Source organism: Acipenser ruthenus, chromosome 1 (assembly GCF_902713425.1).
Source record: "Acipenser ruthenus chromosome 1, fAciRut3.2 maternal haplotype, whole genome shotgun sequence".
Lineage (NCBI taxonomy): Eukaryota > Metazoa > Chordata > Actinopteri > Acipenseriformes > Acipenseridae > Acipenser > Acipenser ruthenus.
Window position 1 is genome coordinate 7,328,483 of NC_081189.1, and position 19,484 is coordinate 7,347,966.

Genomic DNA, 19,484 nt, shown 5'->3' on the forward strand with positions numbered 1-19,484 from the left:
CTTTTCGAATGGCTTTTTATACAGATTCTTAATCAACTCATTGTGGCAATTTTGACTGAACTCAAATACCAAACACTGAGCTCCTGGTGTTTTTATGAAATCACATTACTTGAGTTCAGTATTTTGTTATCCCAAGAAACAATACTACTCCAACAATCAACAAACCTATCTGCTTACTATTTAAAATGTAAATAACATTATGTCTGTGCCCAATGAGCTATTGATATAAAACTTAGACTGTTGCATTTTCACTGAGTATGTAAAAACCCTGTCCATGTTACCTCAGCCTTCGGAAGGGCTATGCCCCCAGTCTAAACACGACTGAGATCTCTAAAGTGAAATCTCTGTTCCTGCAGTGCCAGTTGTTGGCACCCAGGTGGTAGTATAAATGTATGAAGATCCTAACCCTGTGTTTGTTTGTTTTCTTTCTACACAGGTGCACAATTAAAGGGGTTTGTTTTTGCCTCTTTTTGTTACTGGGACTGGGGTTCCAGGCTGCTGTACCAAATGGCTGATAGTGTTTTTTTCCTGTAAACTCTCTGTACACTTTGGCTTTCCTGCAAGTTTAAGCACAAAACAACTTGTACTAACCAGATTGTTTCTCTACCTACGTTGATATGTATAAGCAATTTTTTCTTCTTGTTTCTGTTGTATACATCACATCTCTGCTGTCAAGGATATATATATATATATATATATATATATATATATATATATATATATATATATATATATATATATATATATATATCCTTCAACCAGATGTGTGACTGTGGAGGGCAGTGGATATAAAAAGTGTCTCGCCAGTGCCCATACTCTCCTGTGCAAAAAGCTCAGAACTGCAGCATTTCTCAATAGAAGCCCACAGTGCCCTTTACTGGAAACCACTATCACTGGGTGTTAACTGGTCTGCGCTGGCAGCGTAACCAGCATTTTGCAACCATTTACTGGAGGTTTACAAAACTAATCTCCTTTTTGGGGGGCAGGAATGTTTCAGTGATCACTAGCAAGCAGACACAGATAATCTGATAGAATATGAATCATAGAATCAGATCCATAAGAACATCAGTAAAGCAGTTATATTACAGTCAAGCAGGCATGCATGCATGCAGCACACGCGCAGGTCAGGACAGGCACTTTTATTATATAGGTGATTTTAACATGGGAAATCTATACACAGGGATGCATCGCAGTGCTCACTGTAGACAGGGGGCTATCCTGTACTGATGGTCTTTACACCATTATTATTGTAAGCTATGACAGCAATGGTGCATATTAAGTAATACCTAAAGAAACTTCTAACTCTCTATTACAAACTTTTCTAGTAGAAAGTCCTTCTAAAATGACTTTCAGTCATAACTGTTGCCCTAGAATATCAGTTTATTTTAGTATTACTTTAATATAACACTTGAGTGTTTCATAGTTCAGAATGGTGATACCACATATTACACACCACATTTCTGTTCACTGGAAATCCACACCGTGTTCACAACGGAATCACAAAATTACAAATCTGTTTTTGTTTTTTTAATAACATATAAAAGGCGAACATTCTCTTTCTTGGTTGAATTCCTGTTTTCAGTAAACCTGGTTTGTGTAAAAGCTTGTAAGAATGGATTCTGTAACTTTACATAACAAAATAATAATATAGGAAATGCTGCACTACATTGTATAAAAGGTTTTGGAAATTGCATTCTTTTTATTGGCTGGCTTTTTGGGTACTTTATTAAAATATGAATTTCAAAGCGTTATAAAAAAAAAAGCAAAATAAAATATGTTTATATTGTGTCTAGTTATATTTATTTATGAAGTCACAGGTTTCCACTCATCACAAATACAATACGCCTCAAAAAACAGTCAGTGGCAACTGTTAGTAACTTCAGAAAGTCTTTTTCAGAAGACAGAGTGGTTGAATTATTTTTTTTTTTTACTTCAAGAGTTAGTAAGCATGGTGAATAATAAGGAAAATCTACTATAGCATATAATAGGATATTAAAAATGTTAAATTAATAGCAATTAATACAATAACCCTAATCCAAACCTTAACTCTACTGTAACCCTAATCCTTATCGTAATGAAAAACTCAAGAGCAGCTCCTGAGCTCAAGTCAACGCACCTTAACAGACTTGTCAAAAACAAACAGCAGCGTCAGAGTCATGACAAGAAGAGCAGCCCAAAGGACTACAAACAGTAACTTACTCTTTAATATCTATATAAATTAAAAGGGTGACACTTGTTATTATCATCAGAAATGTACTTTAAACAACAATAAAAGGTTATGGGACACCTGGAAATAAATTAATAACACCACAACTGTATAATATTAGTATACATTATTATACCTGTCTGTCCAATCAACAGGCACAAGAGGTTTACTGACCACAGTCACAAATCAACAGAGCAATCTTTATTCCATCAGGTATATAGAGTACATGTATTTGCCTATAGGGTGGGTGAGCACGTTCTTAGTACAATGTTGGAGATGTGATGTATAGATTATTGGATCTATAGTAAATTATTTAATCTGTAGTAGACTAGTCTGAATTGATCTATAAATAACAATGCTATCATAAGGAATTACATGCTGATGGCAGCTGTCAAAATCAAACTTTAATTTCACAGTTATTATTTATTTCTTAGCAGATGCCCTTAACTAGGGCGACTTACAATTGTTACAAGATATCACATTATTATTACATACAATTACATTATTTTTTAAATACAATTACCCATTTATACATTTGGGTTTTTACTGGAGCAATCTAGGTAAAGTACCTTGCTCAAGGGTACAGCAGCAGTGTCTCCCACCTGGGATTGAACCCATGACCCTCCGGTCAGGAGTCCACAGCCCTAACCACTACTCCACACTGCTGCCCGGCTATATAATGCACTGCACTATGTAAAAAAAAAACAATCACACCCATCTATTTAAACAGCTATTACTTATTTTTGATGAAATATAGGTATGAAAAACACAAAACAAGGACAAGAAAAGGGATTATTGAGTGCTGGTGTCATGACCTAGGGTGCTCCATCCTGTATGACTGGTGCAAAGGGCAGTGCCCACTTCCACATGATACTGAGACACTTTGACTGTGGGTGCTGCTCCTTCATCTTATTAAACATGGTGAGATGCTCCGTGTCCAGCAGCCAGCCGAACATCACGATTTTCATTAAACTGCGGAGCCGTGAGACGCACTGCACAAAAGCCCTCACTGTAGAATCGCCAGGCTGCAGGCTGTGGGTATACAATCTGCTGAGGGTCAGTTCCTTTAAGTTAGGCATGCCATCTAAGGTAAGAAAGAAGTTTCTCCAGCCGGAGTCAGTTATGTCATGGTTGGCAGCGAGATCCAGTATCTGAATTGCTTGAAGATGTCCTTCTTTAGCAGCTTTTGCTAAACAATAAAAAAAAAAAATCAGACTGAATCTATACTCCTATATAACTGAATGTAACTTCTGAGCTGTTTAATGTCATATTATGTGTGTTCTGTGTCAGACTGTGGCTTTCTGCTTAGATAATGATCTAGGCTTAAACACAACCGTGTTCGAGAAGCAAAGGCTCAGAACAGGGTTATCTTGTGTCCATGCTGGCTGTGAATTCCATGCTTAAATTCCAAAGCTAAGTGCAGCACAGTGGGTATATGCAGCAGCATCACCAAGCTGCTTGGTCGACCACTTTCTACTCAGATTGTTGTGTGCCCACAGCAGGCACTAATGGTTAATGTACTAAAAGTTCATTTTCTTCTCACAATTGCGTGATTGTTTACTGCGTGGATCTTTCAATCTACATGGTCTCATACAACCCGAGGCAGCGTGGCATTCCGGAGCATATTATAACCACTCAAACTCACTCTGTGCCCTGATTACAGGTAAACCAGGTTAACTGACACGGTTTCACCTAAAATCAGGTTCCAGACTATTCCATGAGTAGGTCTCAAATTCGTTTATTTGAACACTTACAAATCGTGTTAAGGACTGAAACTTTTTGAACCCTTAATATGGCTTGAGAAGACTAATGTGGACAGGGCCTAATATCCACTGCTTCTGCTTTGGAAAACAGTGTAACAGCTGAACGGTAAAAAAAAATTAAGTGGTTTTATTTTTTTTTTTCAAAGGCATCCTCTGTTATTGAAAAGGAACTCTAGTTATTATGCCTGGTAAATAATGATCTAAGCATAAATAGAGGATAGCGAATGTAAAAGGATATTAAAATCAGTAAGAAATGTTATAGTCCAAACGTGTACAGTGCCTTGCGAAAGTATTCGGCCCCCTTGAACTTTGCGACCTTTTGCCACATTTCAGGCTTCAAACATAAAGATATGAAACTGTAATTTTTTGTGAAGAATCAACAACAAGTGGGACACAATCATGAAGTGGAACGAAATTTATTGGATATTTCAAACTTTTTTAACAAATAAAAAACTGAAAAATTGGGCGTGCAAAATTATTCAGCCCCTTTACTTTCAGTGCAGCAAACTCTCTCCAGAAGTTCAGTGAGGATCTCTGAATGATCCAATGTTGACCTAAATGACTAATGATGATAAATAGAATCCACCTGTGTGTAATCAAGTCTCTGTATAAATGCACCTGCACTGTGATAGTCTCAGAGGTCCGTTTAAAGCGCAGAGAGCATCATGAAGAACAAGGAACACACCAGGCAGGTCCGAGATACTGTTGTGGAGAAGTTTAAAGCCGGATTTGGATACAAAAAGATTTCCCAAGCTTTAAACATCCCAAGGAGCACTGTGCAAGCGATAATATTGAAATGGAAGGAGTATCAGACCACTGCAAATCTACCAAGACCTGGCCGTCCCTCTAAACTTTCAGCTCATACAAGGAGAAGACTGATCAGAGATGCAGCCAAGAGGCCCATGATCACTCTGGATGAACTGCAGAGATCTACAGCTGAGGTGGGATACTGCACAAATCTGGCCTTTATGGAAGAGTGGCAAGAAGAAAGCCATTTCTTAAAGATATCCATAAAAAGTGTCGTTTACAGTTTGCCACAAGCCACCTGGGAGACACACCAAACATGTGGAAGAAGGTGCTCTGGTCAGATGAAACCAAAATCGAACTTTTTGGCAACAATGCAAAACGTTATGTTTGGCGTAAAAGCAACACAGCTCATCACCCTGAACACACCATCCCCACTGTCAAACATGGTGGTGGCAGCATCATGGTTTGGGCCTGCTTTTCTTCAGCAGGGACAGGGAAGATGGTTAAAATTGATGGGAAGATGGATGGAGCCAAATACAGGACCATTCTGGAAGAAAACCTGATGGAGTCTGCAAAAGACCTGAGACTGGGACGGAGATTTGTCTTCCAACAAGACAATGATCCAAAACATAAAGCAAAATCTACAATGGAATGGTTCACAAATAAACATATCCAGGTGTTAGAATGGCCAAGTCAAAGTCCAGACCTGAATCCAATCGAGAATCTGTGGAAAGAACTGAAAACTGCTGTTCACAAATGCTCTCCATCCAACCTCACTGAGCTCGAGCTGTTTTGCAAGGAGGAATGGGCAAAAATTTCAGTCTCTCGATGTGCAAAACTGATAGAGACATACCCCAAGCGACTTACAGCTGTAATCGCAGCAAAAGGTGGCGCTACAAAGTATTAACTTAAGGGGGCCCAATTTTTCAGTTTTTTATTTGTTAAAAAAGTTTGAAATATCCAATAAATTTCTTTCCACTTCATGATTGTGTCCCACTTGTTGTTGATTCTTCACAAAAAATTACAGTTTCATATCTTTATGTTTGAAGCCTGAAATGTGGCAAAAGGTCGCAAAGTTCAAGGGGGCCGAATACTTTCGCAAGGCACTGTATATGGTACAAAGTACACCGTTGACTCCACTTACCTAACTCATGCAGGTTGCTATCCACAAGCACGAGAGTGGCTGAGAGAATTCTCAGATGTCTGAGATGCTGAAACTGTTCAATTACAGTGGAGATGGTTGATTTCATGCCATTTCCTGAAGGAAGATTCAGCTCCTCTAAACAAGCCAGAGATCCCAGGGCACGAGCTTTGAAATATGGACAATCAAATATTTGTGTTTTAGATCGCCTGTTCAGTAAAAATTAAATGAACTAAAAACAGAAACGGGAACATGTCTTACCAAAACAGGCAGCTTCTTCGTGTTTTGTAAAGTGCTGTGAATTCAGGTCCAAGATCTTAAGGTTTTTGAAGTTTGGTAAAGATGACACTGTTTAAAAAGTGGTGGTTGTAATTAATAAAGACCAGTTCACAATTAAGACTGTGCTCCGTCAGTCACTTTCAACTTAAAGGATCAGATTTGTATCTTTACATCATCTACATTCCTGTAATAACTAATGTACCGCCTGTTTAATATCCTATTATGTGTGTTCTGTATATTTCCTTTTGTTTCTACTTACTAACTACTAAAAACACACATTCGATTAAATAAAGTACAGTATTCATTTTAAATTATTTTTACTCCATCCCTCCATCCCAGATCTCAGTTTGGAGTCTATCTGCATTCTTTCAAATCCAACTGCAGGTGAATCGCACTGTTTCAGATTGCACTGTGCTGTTAAGCAGGTGCAGAGCTTGATCTATGGAAAGTAATCCTCTAAATTAAACTGAATTCAGGTTTAGAAAGTGCTTATTTCACTCTAGAAAATCACTGTAAACAATCATTCAGATATGCTCATTTATAGAATAACTGCAGTACTCTATGCAGATTCATGGAGTATCCTCTACAGTATATAAACCGGTTGCTTAACCCTCTTACCAAAAGGTAAATCGTCAAGATCACAGTGAGTAGAACCTCGAAAGGAGATATTTTCAAGTTTCTTGCAGTTTGCAAGTGAAGTAATGATATCAGCCAAACCTGGGCAGATACTGCAACTGAGGTGGAAAACCTGGAGGTTGGAAAACTGCTGAACAAACCGGGCTGAAAATAAAATACAAATACATTTATACAAATAACAATTATCAGCAGAGATATGCGCTCATTGCTACAGCTTTATCAACGACCAGACTGCAATGCCCTCTCATGATGATTTTTATTCCTGCCATTTTATAGCATCCTGTGACAAGCAGGCTCTAGTTGTTACGTCAGACGAGAAAGGAGTACACAGACAGACGGTGGATGAAATGGTAAATGCGCTTGCTTGCGCCGTTTTATTGTAAAATAAAAGGTTTGAACAAAACAAAACACAGGACACGGCACTTGAGGCCAAAATAAATAGACAAACAAAACGGACTAACACTTAACAAACGGTGCACGGACAGACACACAAACACGGTGAGTTTAAACACTTATTATTTACGTTATTTTACTTTCCTTAGTTTTATTTTTTAGTTTCTCCTTCTCCACACTCGTTCTCCACTCACCGAACACACAACCCCGAGTGAGTAAAATGTGCATCTATATATACTGTTGTGCTGGGATTCAATTACCAATTAATTATTCATTTGAATCCCAGCACGTGAATTAATTATGTGCAACCTCGTGCTCACATATTAAATACTTTAAATGCACGTGAAGTGATGTGCCATCCTCGTGCCTAAATACAATTCTACATCTTAAATAACTCGTGCTGCACACACCCATTTATATCCCGTGCAGCCATCTCTATACACCAACATTAACACACGCAACATACAACATATAACACACAAATGCACACAGGGGCGGGCCACATTGCCACACATCCTCATTAATTGCACTGGATTTTCACATGCAGTTGTGTAGTTTCTTTGTAACCACACATGCAATGACAGTGTAGGGAAAGGCATTGAAAGTAAATTGTTGCAAGTAATAGATTTACATAGTTAACATAGTCAATAGGTTTCTACAACTGTAATTACAATTAAGTTTTCTATAAATGCTTATAAATAGATTTCTAATTTATTTTTAACTTGGAGTCAATTTCATGACCACTTGTAGTAATAAAACACTAAGCACTCCAATATTTACCAAGCCTGCTTGAATCCTCCACGAGGGTCACATTCTTAATGATGAGTTTCTCCATACGGTGAAGACTTCCAAAGCCATTAGGTATCTTGTCAAACACTTTGCTGTCATTTGGACCATCAATTGATAGCTCTTTAAGATGAGAAAATGTATCCAAATTTTGAATCAAATGCTCTAGAAAAAAAAAGAAACATAAAAACATCATGGTTTTGTCTTCAGCTGTGTTGTTATTGTAGCAAGTATATTTACTTCTACTTGGTTATGACTGCTTAGAGATACATTTTATGATTCGATTAGATACATTTTATGATTAGATTTAGAGATATTTTGTTAGACTGACAGTAGTCTGCTGTTTTGAGTGTAGTTGTTTCTCCAAAATTTGACAATTCCCATTTCAAATGTTGCATCATACCGACTTACCGATCACTTACATATCCGACTTACTGATCAGTGGCACCGAGATCAACATGAAACCTCCATACCTGCTGTTAAGCTAATTAAACTACTGAACTCTGGAGGAAAGGGCTTGGCTCTAGAACTCACTGCTTGGACTTGACCAGCAGGGCTTGCTGAATCGTGATGCCGATTCTCCACGCTAACCACATGAGAATGCAAAGGCCAATGCTGCGCTTCCAATGGGCCCCCAGCCAAGATCAGCTACTCTGCATTATGACAGAACCCTTTAGACAAACCATTAGAAATTCATACTGTACCTGGCACTTGTGTGAATCTCAGATGCAACGACTGAAGAGCAGACATCGATACAATCAGTTCTTCCTCCTGTTTACTTAAATGGGTGCAATGAACTTCGATTTTTCTGAAAATCCCTTTGTATATCTCAAGAGCAGGCTGAATGCTTTCAAGAAATCCTTCACTGTTACTCAAGGTTACCTCCACTTGTTCCGAAACTGAAAAGAGCACCATCAGATTCTTGCAGTCCTTTTCATCTATTCCATCCACATGAAGCACATTAAGTATGAGCAGTGGCATTTTATGTTTGCCTTCTGCTGTTAAGAAAGTTTGACCTATGGACTCTGGAAGGTGTCTGTATAACATCCCTCTGAAGTTCTCAATGTTATCACTGTCAGCACGTGTTTTCTCAGCAACACTACTTAAAAGTTGGTACGCCGAGGCAAACTCTTCCTCAACAACTGGCTTGCCATGTGGTTCTAATATCTTACCCATTTTCACAAGGTCTGGACATTGATCTTTTTTGCGTCCAGATATTAATATCTTTATTGCACTTAATAATTCCAGCGACTCAGGGTATTCTCTAACGAACTGATTGAACGCCCTTGAAGCTGTAAGGTTTAAACTTTTACCAGTGAGGTATTCCAGGATACGAGGAGCGCAGTCAGAGACCGAATTGCCAGAATAAGCAACTCCAACTACAAACTCTAGAAAATGATCCTTTAAAATGTCAAAGTCCTTTCCCATAGGTTGGGCAGTTTCCATAGGTAGGACAACACTTAACAACTCTTCAAGAACAAAAAGTTCCGGATGATGGGGCACATACTTGCCATTCTCTGAACTGGAATCATAAAACCCTTTGCTTTCAGCAACACGAAACAAGTGGTTGATGATTTTCTGAGTGGCTAATGCAGAGGAACTGCATGCATAGAGCAAAAAGAACTTATAATGGACCATGATCTTCAGGAACGTGTCAATTGTCTTCAAATAATGGCAGCCTTTCTCCACATGTTCCTGGGACTCGGATTCAAGGAGCTCACTCAGGCGCTTGCCAGCCAGGTACTCCTGGAAAGACGCATGAAAGAATTTGTACACAGGCTTGAGCATTTGGGCTGTGAACTTACTCAATAAACCCAGATGGATAGCCTCTTCAGCATCAATTCCTGCATCTTCAAGGTCTATATCACTGAACTCAAAGCGCTGGTCAAACAGTCCGTCTAAGGCAAGGTCTCCACAGAATGATATCATGCATCTCATCTTTTCTGATTGACGGAGGTGCTTCAGCTTAATATAGTGCAGGTAAGCTTTACAAATAGCACTGTTATGTGTATTCTTTTGGGGGTACTGGACCCACAGAGCACAAACAGCAATAGTGAAAAGTGGTGTTTTTAAAATGCCTTGCAATGACTGTGACATGCCCAACTGAACAAAAAAACCTTCCACAAGACTAATGCTGTGGGAGAAGAGATTCTTCAAGATAAATACAGCGCTGTACACTGGGAATGCTGCGATCGTGAGCACTGAAGATGCGTACTGACGCACTGCTGCTGTTCTGTTCGTTTGGACTCCAATGACCACACTGACTTTATTCATGTGGTTCTTCACAATCAGATCTTGAATGCATTTCGGAGCTGAACCTGCAGCACCGTAATTATCCAGCAGGAATAAGACCTGGTCTTTCAGGTGGTAGATAATATCATTGATAGACTCCTCAGTCAGGTGTGTCCCTGTGCTGCACAGCTCTTCTGAGATTGCTCCAGCCAGGCTCTGACCATTGCTCAGTGAGTTCAGAGAGAGGTAAAATACCAGCTTGAACCTCTGTAGCACAGGACAGCTCCCAGATGCCCACAGAATTGCAATTCTCCTGAGCAAGGCTGATTTTCCACTGCCCACTTCCCCTTCGACAACTGTGATGCGGCTCAGATCCCTCAGAAGGACAGGAAGGGACACTTGATGGACTGGCTCGTTTTTCAGGCTCTTAGAAACCAGGGGAAGCCAAGCAAACAGACTTTTGAGGTCCGGGGTAGTATGCACAGAGTCAGATAATGAAAAGATTTTCCTGAAGTTTAAGCTATTATACGTTTTCCTCAGCTGAACAAACAAGCCCTTTGCTTTTAAAAACCAAATGTTTTCTTCTGGACTTTGGTCTGTAAATTTAAAAAAAAATGTAAAACCTGTCAATGTTTTAAAATCCCAGACAAGGTATCTCTAAGCATAATAATATTATAATAATAGTCAGTACTTATTTGAAGGACACAAGATATTTTATTATTTGCGCATTTATAGACATTGTTGTTTTGGAGATAAACAGCAGCATTTTCTTCTTATGGGAAAACCCCATGTCAAATTTGAATCTGTGCCATTGCTCAGGTAAACACATTTGCCAATGCATGGGTTTCAGGAAAATGATTAACACTGTTGAAAAGAGGGGTACTTAAATACTAGGTAAATACTAAGTATTACTGAGTATTTTGTAAAGACCCTTGAAGACTGCAAGATAATTCATTTCAAAAGCTTCATTGTGCTCCACATCAGTATTTTCAGGTTTGAGCATGCCCTGTTCCTAATATATGAAATGGATTTTCAAAGCTGTTTGGTCTCCATGGATGTCCAGTGTGTTTATTCCACTCTCTTTCAAGCTAAGCGAATAGTCCTGCACCCAAACCATATATCCTTTGTTAAATGCTTTCCCCTTTACCTGCGCTAATATAATGTTATTGTAGTTTTAGCAAAATTACACAAAGCTGTTAAAACAAACACCCTGTTCACCTCATTATTAGCCAGGCCTGTGTGTATGTGTGCATGTGCATGAATGCATCATTTACTACAGTTACCTGTGATGGATGAGCTTGTTCCTTCTAAAGCACTCCAGACTGTGTTCTCCAGATCAGCTGCTTCTGCCTGTTTTTTAAGTTTTTGAGCAAAAGCTTTATAGATGAACTTTTCAGAATATTCATTCAACACAGCCCGTTCCATTACAATGTGAAACATACTGTTTGAATAACCAAAAGTACCAAAAGCAACCTGCAGCCAGACAGTGTAAAGGGTGAGGCAGTGGTTAGGGCTCTGGACACTTGACCAGAGGGTGGTGGGTTCACTCCCAGGTGGGGGACACTGCTGCTATACCCTTGAGCAAGGTACTTTACCTAGATTGCTCCAGTAAAAAAAAAAACCAACTGTATGAATAGGTAATTGTATGTAAACATAATGTGATATCTTGTAACAATTGTAAGTCGCCCTGGATAAGGGCGTCTGCTGAGAAAGTAATAATAATAATAATTTTGGTTCTTATTATCTTTAAGAGTCTATCAAATGTATTTGATTGACTATACTGTTAGATTAGAATATTACCTCATTCGAAGTTGTTAATTTGCTTGTACTCTCACTCTCGTCTTTGACTGCTCTCATGCAACAAACCAACTGGCAGCTGGAAAACAGGTAAATGGTTTCAAAAACAACATTTTGAATGACCATTTATTCATCTGCAGAAACTGCATTCCTAAAGGGGGATTGCTGGGTGATGAAGAAGGCTCAATCACTAGCCTTTCATCCTGGTGTGAATGTGCTTCAAGTCAAAGGGGGATTCATTGTTTGGTCTCTGCTTAGTCCCCAATGGTCCTCAGCGTATTAGGTATCTTTTTATATAAGAATTTCTTTTTTTCCCCAAACGTTACCTTGGATTATGTTTAGCATGCTCTGTCCAAGGATCGTCCTCCAACTTCCACTGTATTAATCTTGTACCACACTGAAAGCACTGGACAGCGTCTCCAGTACCTAGGATGTAAGGTTGGTCTTTTTAGGAATATTATAGTGCATATTGCACAAGACACCTAGGGTAGGTTAGTATTAAGACTGTTTTGTGATACATATGACACAAGTATCCAATCACGGGTATCTATTTTATTAACTTGTTTCCAGCACCTCTCCATGTAAAAATTCCATGTCATTAAAGTATAAATAGGAAAAAGGAGACAAAAGACTTTTACTGTACCTGTATAGAAAAACCCTGCCTTTGCAAGCATGCTGGGGTCTGCTTTAGCATCTTCTGGCCATGTTTTAAAGGAGTCCAGACGAACCTCCTCATATTTAAAGATGGTTGTGATGACCTCCGAGTTGCCTGAGAGGTGTAAAACTCGAATGTAAAGCTCTACTTGTTGTGTGTCATGTATTTAATGAAAATAAAATGGCCAGGTTAGAGTTTTTAATCAGAATACATATATAAAAATTGCCAGGTTAGAGTTTTTAATAAGAATACATATATAAGAAGGAGGCTGACTGTCTATGCATGTACCTTTATATCACACTTATTTTTCAGATCAGCCAAAGCAACAAAAAAGAAAAGTAACAGGGTCTAATCACATCCTGTGTGGTAGGTCATTTACTATAGTGCAGCTGGACCACTGGAGTGAAACTGAACTACAACCGCTAATGCTGATAATGCTAAAGAGAGGTCAAATTGGGTTAGAAATACAGCTTTGCTTTGTATCTTCAAATAAATAACCTGTTTCAGTTGGTTTCTCCAGATCTAGCCAAACTTCTGAGCAGTAATGTTTTGCCTAGAAATGCAAGCAAATAGAAATTTTACATACATTTTTTTTTTATATATTTGCAATACAATTTTGTGACACAATGCACATTTTTAAATACATCTTGCTTAAGTAGGCTTTGCTGTCACCTTTTTCCTTTGCTTTATGTAATATTTGTATAGGAAGTACAGAGAAGCACAACAGCTAAGCAGGTATGTAGCCTGTTGGATTGGCTAATCAATGTTTGTAAATTACAACTGAATGTGTGAGCAGCCCTGCACACACCCCTGTACCTGTTCTGCTTCCCTGCAGTGCTGGATTTCAGCACTTTCCCTACAACGTCTTTCAAGTCAGTTCATCACAGTCACAAGGTCTCAGAACAATGTAGAAATTCAGGCTTGGGAAACGATACACACGACACAAGATCCTATTGTTAGGCAGAAACAGGAAGTGTTGCAGATATTACAGTGAGGAACGTTACAGAACTGCATTACCGTGACTGCGTGAAACCCTTCATAACTCTTTGTGTACTTTGCAATTTCTTCACTTGATTTCTTGCTCTTCACATATTCACATCTAATTCGGATGAAAAAAGAACGAGATAAGAAACAGATTTTTGAAGCTTCATTTTTATTAACGAGTCAGACTGAAGTTCCCTTTTCTGCGTTTACACGACACAACCACGTCGCTGTTTGTAGCAGCGATTGGAGTTGTGTGAATTATGATTGTGACGGTGTAAATCATACACAGATAATAAAAACTAACAAAGTATCCCACATCGACGCTGTAATCCTGTTATTACCGGAGGAAACAAAACCAGCTTTCATTTGGAAAGCGAGCAGTAGTAACCATGAAGTGAAAGGTGTTCTCACTTCATATTTATTCATAGTCAATTTCCTAGAAACATTAGTGCTGTGTAGTCCTAAACACATTCTTTTATATATGATTCTATAGCAGTGCTTCTTGCTATGGGTTATCTGAGTGGTTAGCAGCATTCCCGGTTTAATCTTACAGTTTAAGCATGTATTAATGAAACGGAAGCCCACACTCTGTGTATTATGTGCATGTGCCTTTGCTCACTTACTCTGGAAACCATTTGCAGTGTTCTTTCCAGGGATCATCATCTACCTCCCAGTTAGCCAGAGCCCCACCACAGCAACAGCACTGCACTCTGTCCTTTACACCTGTGCAGTGAAAGGGAATCACACACACAGCGTAATCCCTATTGCTGTATGTACTCCACACCAAAACACATACAAAATCCTGATCATTCGCTTTATATTTTTTAATATTCTATGCAGAAAGATAAGTTTCATGAGAGACATGTTTTTAAATGTTACAACTGTAAGCATCAACCTCTCTTCTGTGAACTTGGGTGTTTTTCTCACATAGCCAGTATTATGGGTTTTACAGTTAACACAGTACATCATCGCCCTCATTGGCATTGAGCAGTATAGCATTACATATTATAAACGTTGCAGCTGTACTCAAAAGGTGGCTGATGCAATCCTGGAGAAGAGATTGAAAAAGACTTGTACTTGAAACTTTTGCCATTGAATTTGAGTTCATTTTAGTATTTCTTGATGCAGGAGGATTCCCTGGTGCTGTAAAAGGCTCTAACACTATCCTGTGATGGCATATCCTGCTGGGTTATAGGTTGATTAAATAGGCTCCAGAGCGGAATGGTAATTCTTCTCTTCTGGGGCAATGCCTAAAGAAATATCGGACACCCACTTTACCCCCAAAAGCTTTTTATATACAGTACATGGCCAATACAATGACTGATACTGCCATTGACCAAAATGACCCCTCATTTCCTCAAATCAACTTAATCAACTTACCAGTAAAGAAAAAGCCAGCGGCTGCCAGCGAGGCCCGGTCTGTTTTGGAATAGAAAGGCCAGTCTTTAAAGGACTCCAGCCTGAACTCCTCACTCCTGTAAGCGTCCACTCTCTCCACGGCAACAACCTCTCCTCTCTGAACTTTGACCTCATATTTTGGTATGTTGCCCACATCTATACCTTTAATGAAGTCACAGTCTGGCCTTGACTTTTGATGGCAAACATATGGAGTTTTACTGATACTCATTGTGCAAAGCACTAACCCACAGCAGAAGCACTGCATGCTGGAGTTTATGCCTGTGCTGTAGAACCCATTCTCAGCCATCTCCTCAGGAGACCAGGACGAATATGTCTCTAAACATTCAAAGGTTTTCAGTCTTTTCAGCTCGCTTCTCAGCGCGTGACTGTACCCCTGGGGTCTCTGCTCTCGTATTTTTTTATACTCTGCCTCCATTTCGGCCACAAATTTCACCATGTCTATATTCATCATGGGTAGTTTAGCCTGCAGGGCAGCTGGATCTAACTCCCAGTTCTGCTCCGCCATGATCTGTGTAAAATGAAAATAAATACAAATTAAAAAGTGTCAGTAGCAACATCCCCAGCCAGGGCTGCAAATTCAAAATGAGAACCATCAGCAGAGTGACAGTAAGTGTATGACTTATAAACAGCATGTAGAGAACAGTAGAAAATAATATTTAGATAACAGATGGAAATGATGTTAACACCAAGGTTCATACACATTGGACCAGTGTAAGTGTAAATAAATCTATGGCTTAAAAAGCCTGGAGTTCTTATCATGTTACCAAGACTCTGGTAGTGTAGCTGTATTTGAGACAGGAGTCGGACAGATGTGTGTGGATATTGTATAGCAAAAATAAATATATACAAAATAATTACATTTGGGGCTCCCGAGTGGCGCATCCAGTAAAAGCACTCGCTAGAGTGCAGGATGCGCTCTATAGCCTGGACGTCGCCGGTTCGAGTCCAGGCTATTTCACAGCCAACCGTGGACAAGAGCTCCCAGGGGTGGCGCTCAATTGGCCGAGCGTCGTTCAGGGGAGGGAGCCGAGGGTGTCCTCGGCTCACCGCGCACCAGCGACCCCTGTAGTCTGGCCTGGCACCTGCGGGCTTGCCTGTAATCTGCCCAGAGCTGCGTTGTCCTCTGACACTGTAGCTCTGAGGCGGCTGCATGGTGAGTCTGCAGAGTGTAAAGAAGCGGGCCTAAAAATAGCCTAAAAATAATTGGGCATTTCAAATTGGGGAGAAAATAATAAAAACTAATTGGCAACGACTAAATTAAAAAAAAAACTAAACAAATTAATAATTACATTTGGTGCCAGTAGTGAATACAGTTTGTTGTTGATGAGAATGTTACAATAAAACTAAAACAATTCCATACTTTTTTTTTTTTTTTAATAGTACAGATGTCTGCCCGTCGCTGTTCTTTGTGAAATTACATGGCACTCCAAACTCTTATTGTAAATTTTGAAATATTTCCTCATTTAAAAGAGGTAAAACACAGGTTATAATAAAATAAGATACGTCGTGTAACCTTTATTTTAAATGTAATGCATACATATTGTAGCGATCTTCTCATTTAACACAGGAAGGCGCAACACACACACTGGAAGAACGCAAGCGCGAACCCGGGTCCTCTCACACTAAAACATAGCGCCGATACCGCCATACAAAGGAGCCGGCTTCTTTTGCAAGGTGCGTATATCGGGTTTACATGGGGCTTATGTCTACGTGTGTGATTACGTCACCTACTAACACGTGCTGCCTTCCCCCATATATATAGTTTGAGAAAAAGGAAAACTGCTGTGTACCAAAATGATCAATAAGAAAAAAGAAAAAAAGAAAATGATATTTCAGGTACTTAAAAAGGTAGAATAATTGATTACAAATCAATTATCAGGACGTTTCGGACTACAAGTCCTTCATCGGAATTCATGCGACCACCTCTATTTAGCGACCACCTGGTCTAACACTTTAAATTCCTCCCAATGATATTTGTGCTTTTATTTAACTGTATTAAGCGACCACCTGTCTAACGAGACCAGCGACCACAATTCTCTTACACAGCAACAGACTCAAACCTGTATTAAGCACCCTTACACAGGGCTATTGTATAAGAAAAATATGGTTTTAAATGGTACGTCCTAAATTTAAAGGAATTCATGACTCGACTTGGTGATTCTGTTTCACTGTCTTCATTATTCGAACACAAGAGCAAGCAATGACATTAATCACTTCCCCCAGATGCTACTTTAACTAGTTGCATTTCGTTCTCACACTTGCCTGGGAACTACCGGTAGCTTCCAACGTGTCTGTTTCGTGTTGTGGTGTTCTTTCTCGCTAATTTAACAGAATGTTCTCATAACTAGGATGCAGCGGTTTGAGACTTAAAGGCAAACCGTTCAAAGGAAAATAAACACCAAAAACTTCAAGCCATACTTATAAGAGTATGAAAACAATGTGCGCGGTAATCGAAAAAGATCTCATGCTTATGCTGGCGTTGATTTCAGGATGCAATGAATCAACAAGTACCTGAAAGGCAGACACAGGCATTGAATTTTGCAAAGGATTTAAAACATTTTGTGTGACCTGAGACAGTTGTTCATTGCGAAATGTTACGTCACTTCAACTTTAAACACTCCTACATTGCAAAATGTTACTTGTTTCCACATTCAACGAGAGGGAAAACAGATTATACTTACTGTGTTAATAATATAAACCACGCTTCAAATGACTACCATGTTTGTATTGTAAGAACACCTTTTTAATATTTTGTTAGACTACACATTTGCTGCCCGTTAGTTTTAGTTTTTATACTCACAGCCTTCGCTGATAACTTGTTTTGTAGAACACCTTTCTGCTCTCCAATCCAGTATGCTGCGAATTATTTCGATGCCTTCAGAGAAAAGCCTCAATCTTTTAAGGTACAGAAGTATTTTCAGATGAGTTTAAAACTCTCTTTGTGTCGTGGACGTCCTTTGATAGTTCCACTTCAATAAAAGACTCTGTCCTTCTGGGTCCTGTCCTGAGTGTAATGTTATACAACCACGGGGATTCCTTTTTATGCAAACACTTCCTCAAACGCTCACGGGACTGTTCTTTTGCTTGAGTCAGGTTTAAGATATTAACCGTTTCAGTTTCAGTTCTCCATCAAGGCAGCGCTTTTAAAAATGTTTCAAATTCGAACTACAGGTGTTATTTTGCGGTAAGTGTTAAAGTGGTACACCGTTTAGAAGCAAATTACTAACTTTAACTGATGAGCAACAAAATGGGTTATCTAAAATTGTAAACATAAACGATGTTGTGGGTGAACTACAGTTGGTCTTGTTCCTAGTGATTTGTGCAGTCGTCAATCACAGCACTGACAGCTTAGTATTTTCTGACGTTTCAGTGGTCAAGTTTTGGTATGTGTACCACTTTCTGGCCCTACACCGGTAAGTGGTCGTGGTGGACACCGTCTAAAGAAAGACTTTAAAGATAAAATAAAATGTCAACAGCCAAAAAGCAATGCAGTTCATTTTTTTAAAAAACTTTTATTTGTCAAATACAAAGAATATTCAATCGTTGGACAACCTAAGCCAGAAGCCAGGGATGCATGTCCTTAATCGTGTAGTGGACCAGTTAAAATCAGGAAAGGTAATTAAAAGGAATCAGATAGGTTCCAATTAAAAACAATATTGTAGGAATGGTAGTCCAAGTTAGTTATATAGGAGTTTGCCACAATCCACCAGAGTTGAAAACCAAAGATATGGAACAGCTGGAAACAAAGTGAAAGTACATGTTATTCCTTAAGCAGTTACAGCATATAAGCTTGAGCTGTGCCTGAATGATCCGCATTCAGGCAGTGTTGTGTTACAGTGTATGAGCCTGAATGATCCGCATTCAGGCAGTGTTGTGTTACAGTGTATGAGCCTGAATGATCCGCATTCAGGCAGTGTTGTGGGAGATATGGACAGGGCTTTCGACCAAATGAAGTGCCACAAATGTAGGCAGAGTTCATAAAGGCATTAAGGCCCTCACTGGTTGGTAACAGATTAAGGATTTGGGTGTTTTTTTGATCTATGCCAAACAAACTGGAAATGATGGTGACATTATGAACAAAGCCAAACCTTTCCCAGTGGCTTAGTGGAAGGGGTATGACAGAATAGTTTGCAAGTGTGAAGCAAAAATGATACGGGAAAGAAATAATAATTGTAACATGAACAGTATATGAAAGCGGTAGTAAGAGGTTAAGAAATGTGGCAAAAAAACCCAAACATTATCATCAGCGACAGGTGGTGTGAACGGTGCAGCAGCAGCTTTGCAAAACCCCTGCCTCAGAAAGAATTATTTTGTCCTGTATGGAACCCACAGTAAAATTTGACCTAGAGATTAATTAAAAACATTTATCCACTGACTATGAAGCCAATATCTCAAACGGTCTGGTCTTTATCATTTAGCCTTCGCCAAGAAAAAAAAAAACAATTA

The 19,484-nt window shown here is 39.2% G+C and overlaps 2 protein-coding genes across 6 annotated transcripts in view; one reads left to right on the forward strand and one right to left on the reverse strand.

Moving 5' to 3' along the window:
• The window catches only part of LOC117404024 (calpastatin-like), a 68,156-nt gene extending 66,368 nt beyond the window's left edge, over positions 1–1,788 (forward strand). For all 5 annotated transcript variants that reach the window (XM_058989401.1, XM_058989238.1, XM_058989354.1 and 2 more), the window contains one exon: positions 437–1,788. The gene's annotated coding sequence lies outside the window, so the exon portion shown is untranslated. The remainder of the gene's footprint in view (positions 1–436) is intronic.
• A 597-nt stretch (positions 1,789–2,385) lies between these two features.
• On the reverse strand, positions 2,386–18,070 carry LOC117403869 (baculoviral IAP repeat-containing protein 1-like). The gene is made up of 15 exons (XM_034925836.2): positions 17,839–18,070; positions 15,000–15,546; positions 14,243–14,342; positions 13,653–13,734; positions 13,134–13,188; positions 12,624–12,749; positions 12,307–12,406; positions 11,984–12,059; positions 11,467–11,533; positions 8,656–10,779; positions 7,946–8,116; positions 6,755–6,916; positions 6,119–6,205; positions 5,861–6,025; positions 2,386–3,395 (listed from the first exon to the last, which is right to left on the reverse strand). The coding sequence occupies exons 2-15, from the start codon at positions 15,541–15,543 to the stop codon at positions 3,022–3,024; spliced, it is 4,233 nt and encodes a 1,410-aa protein (XP_034781727.2). The 5' UTR covers positions 15,544–15,546; positions 17,839–18,070; the 3' UTR covers positions 2,386–3,021.
• Between the last annotated feature and the right edge of the window lie 1,414 nt (positions 18,071–19,484).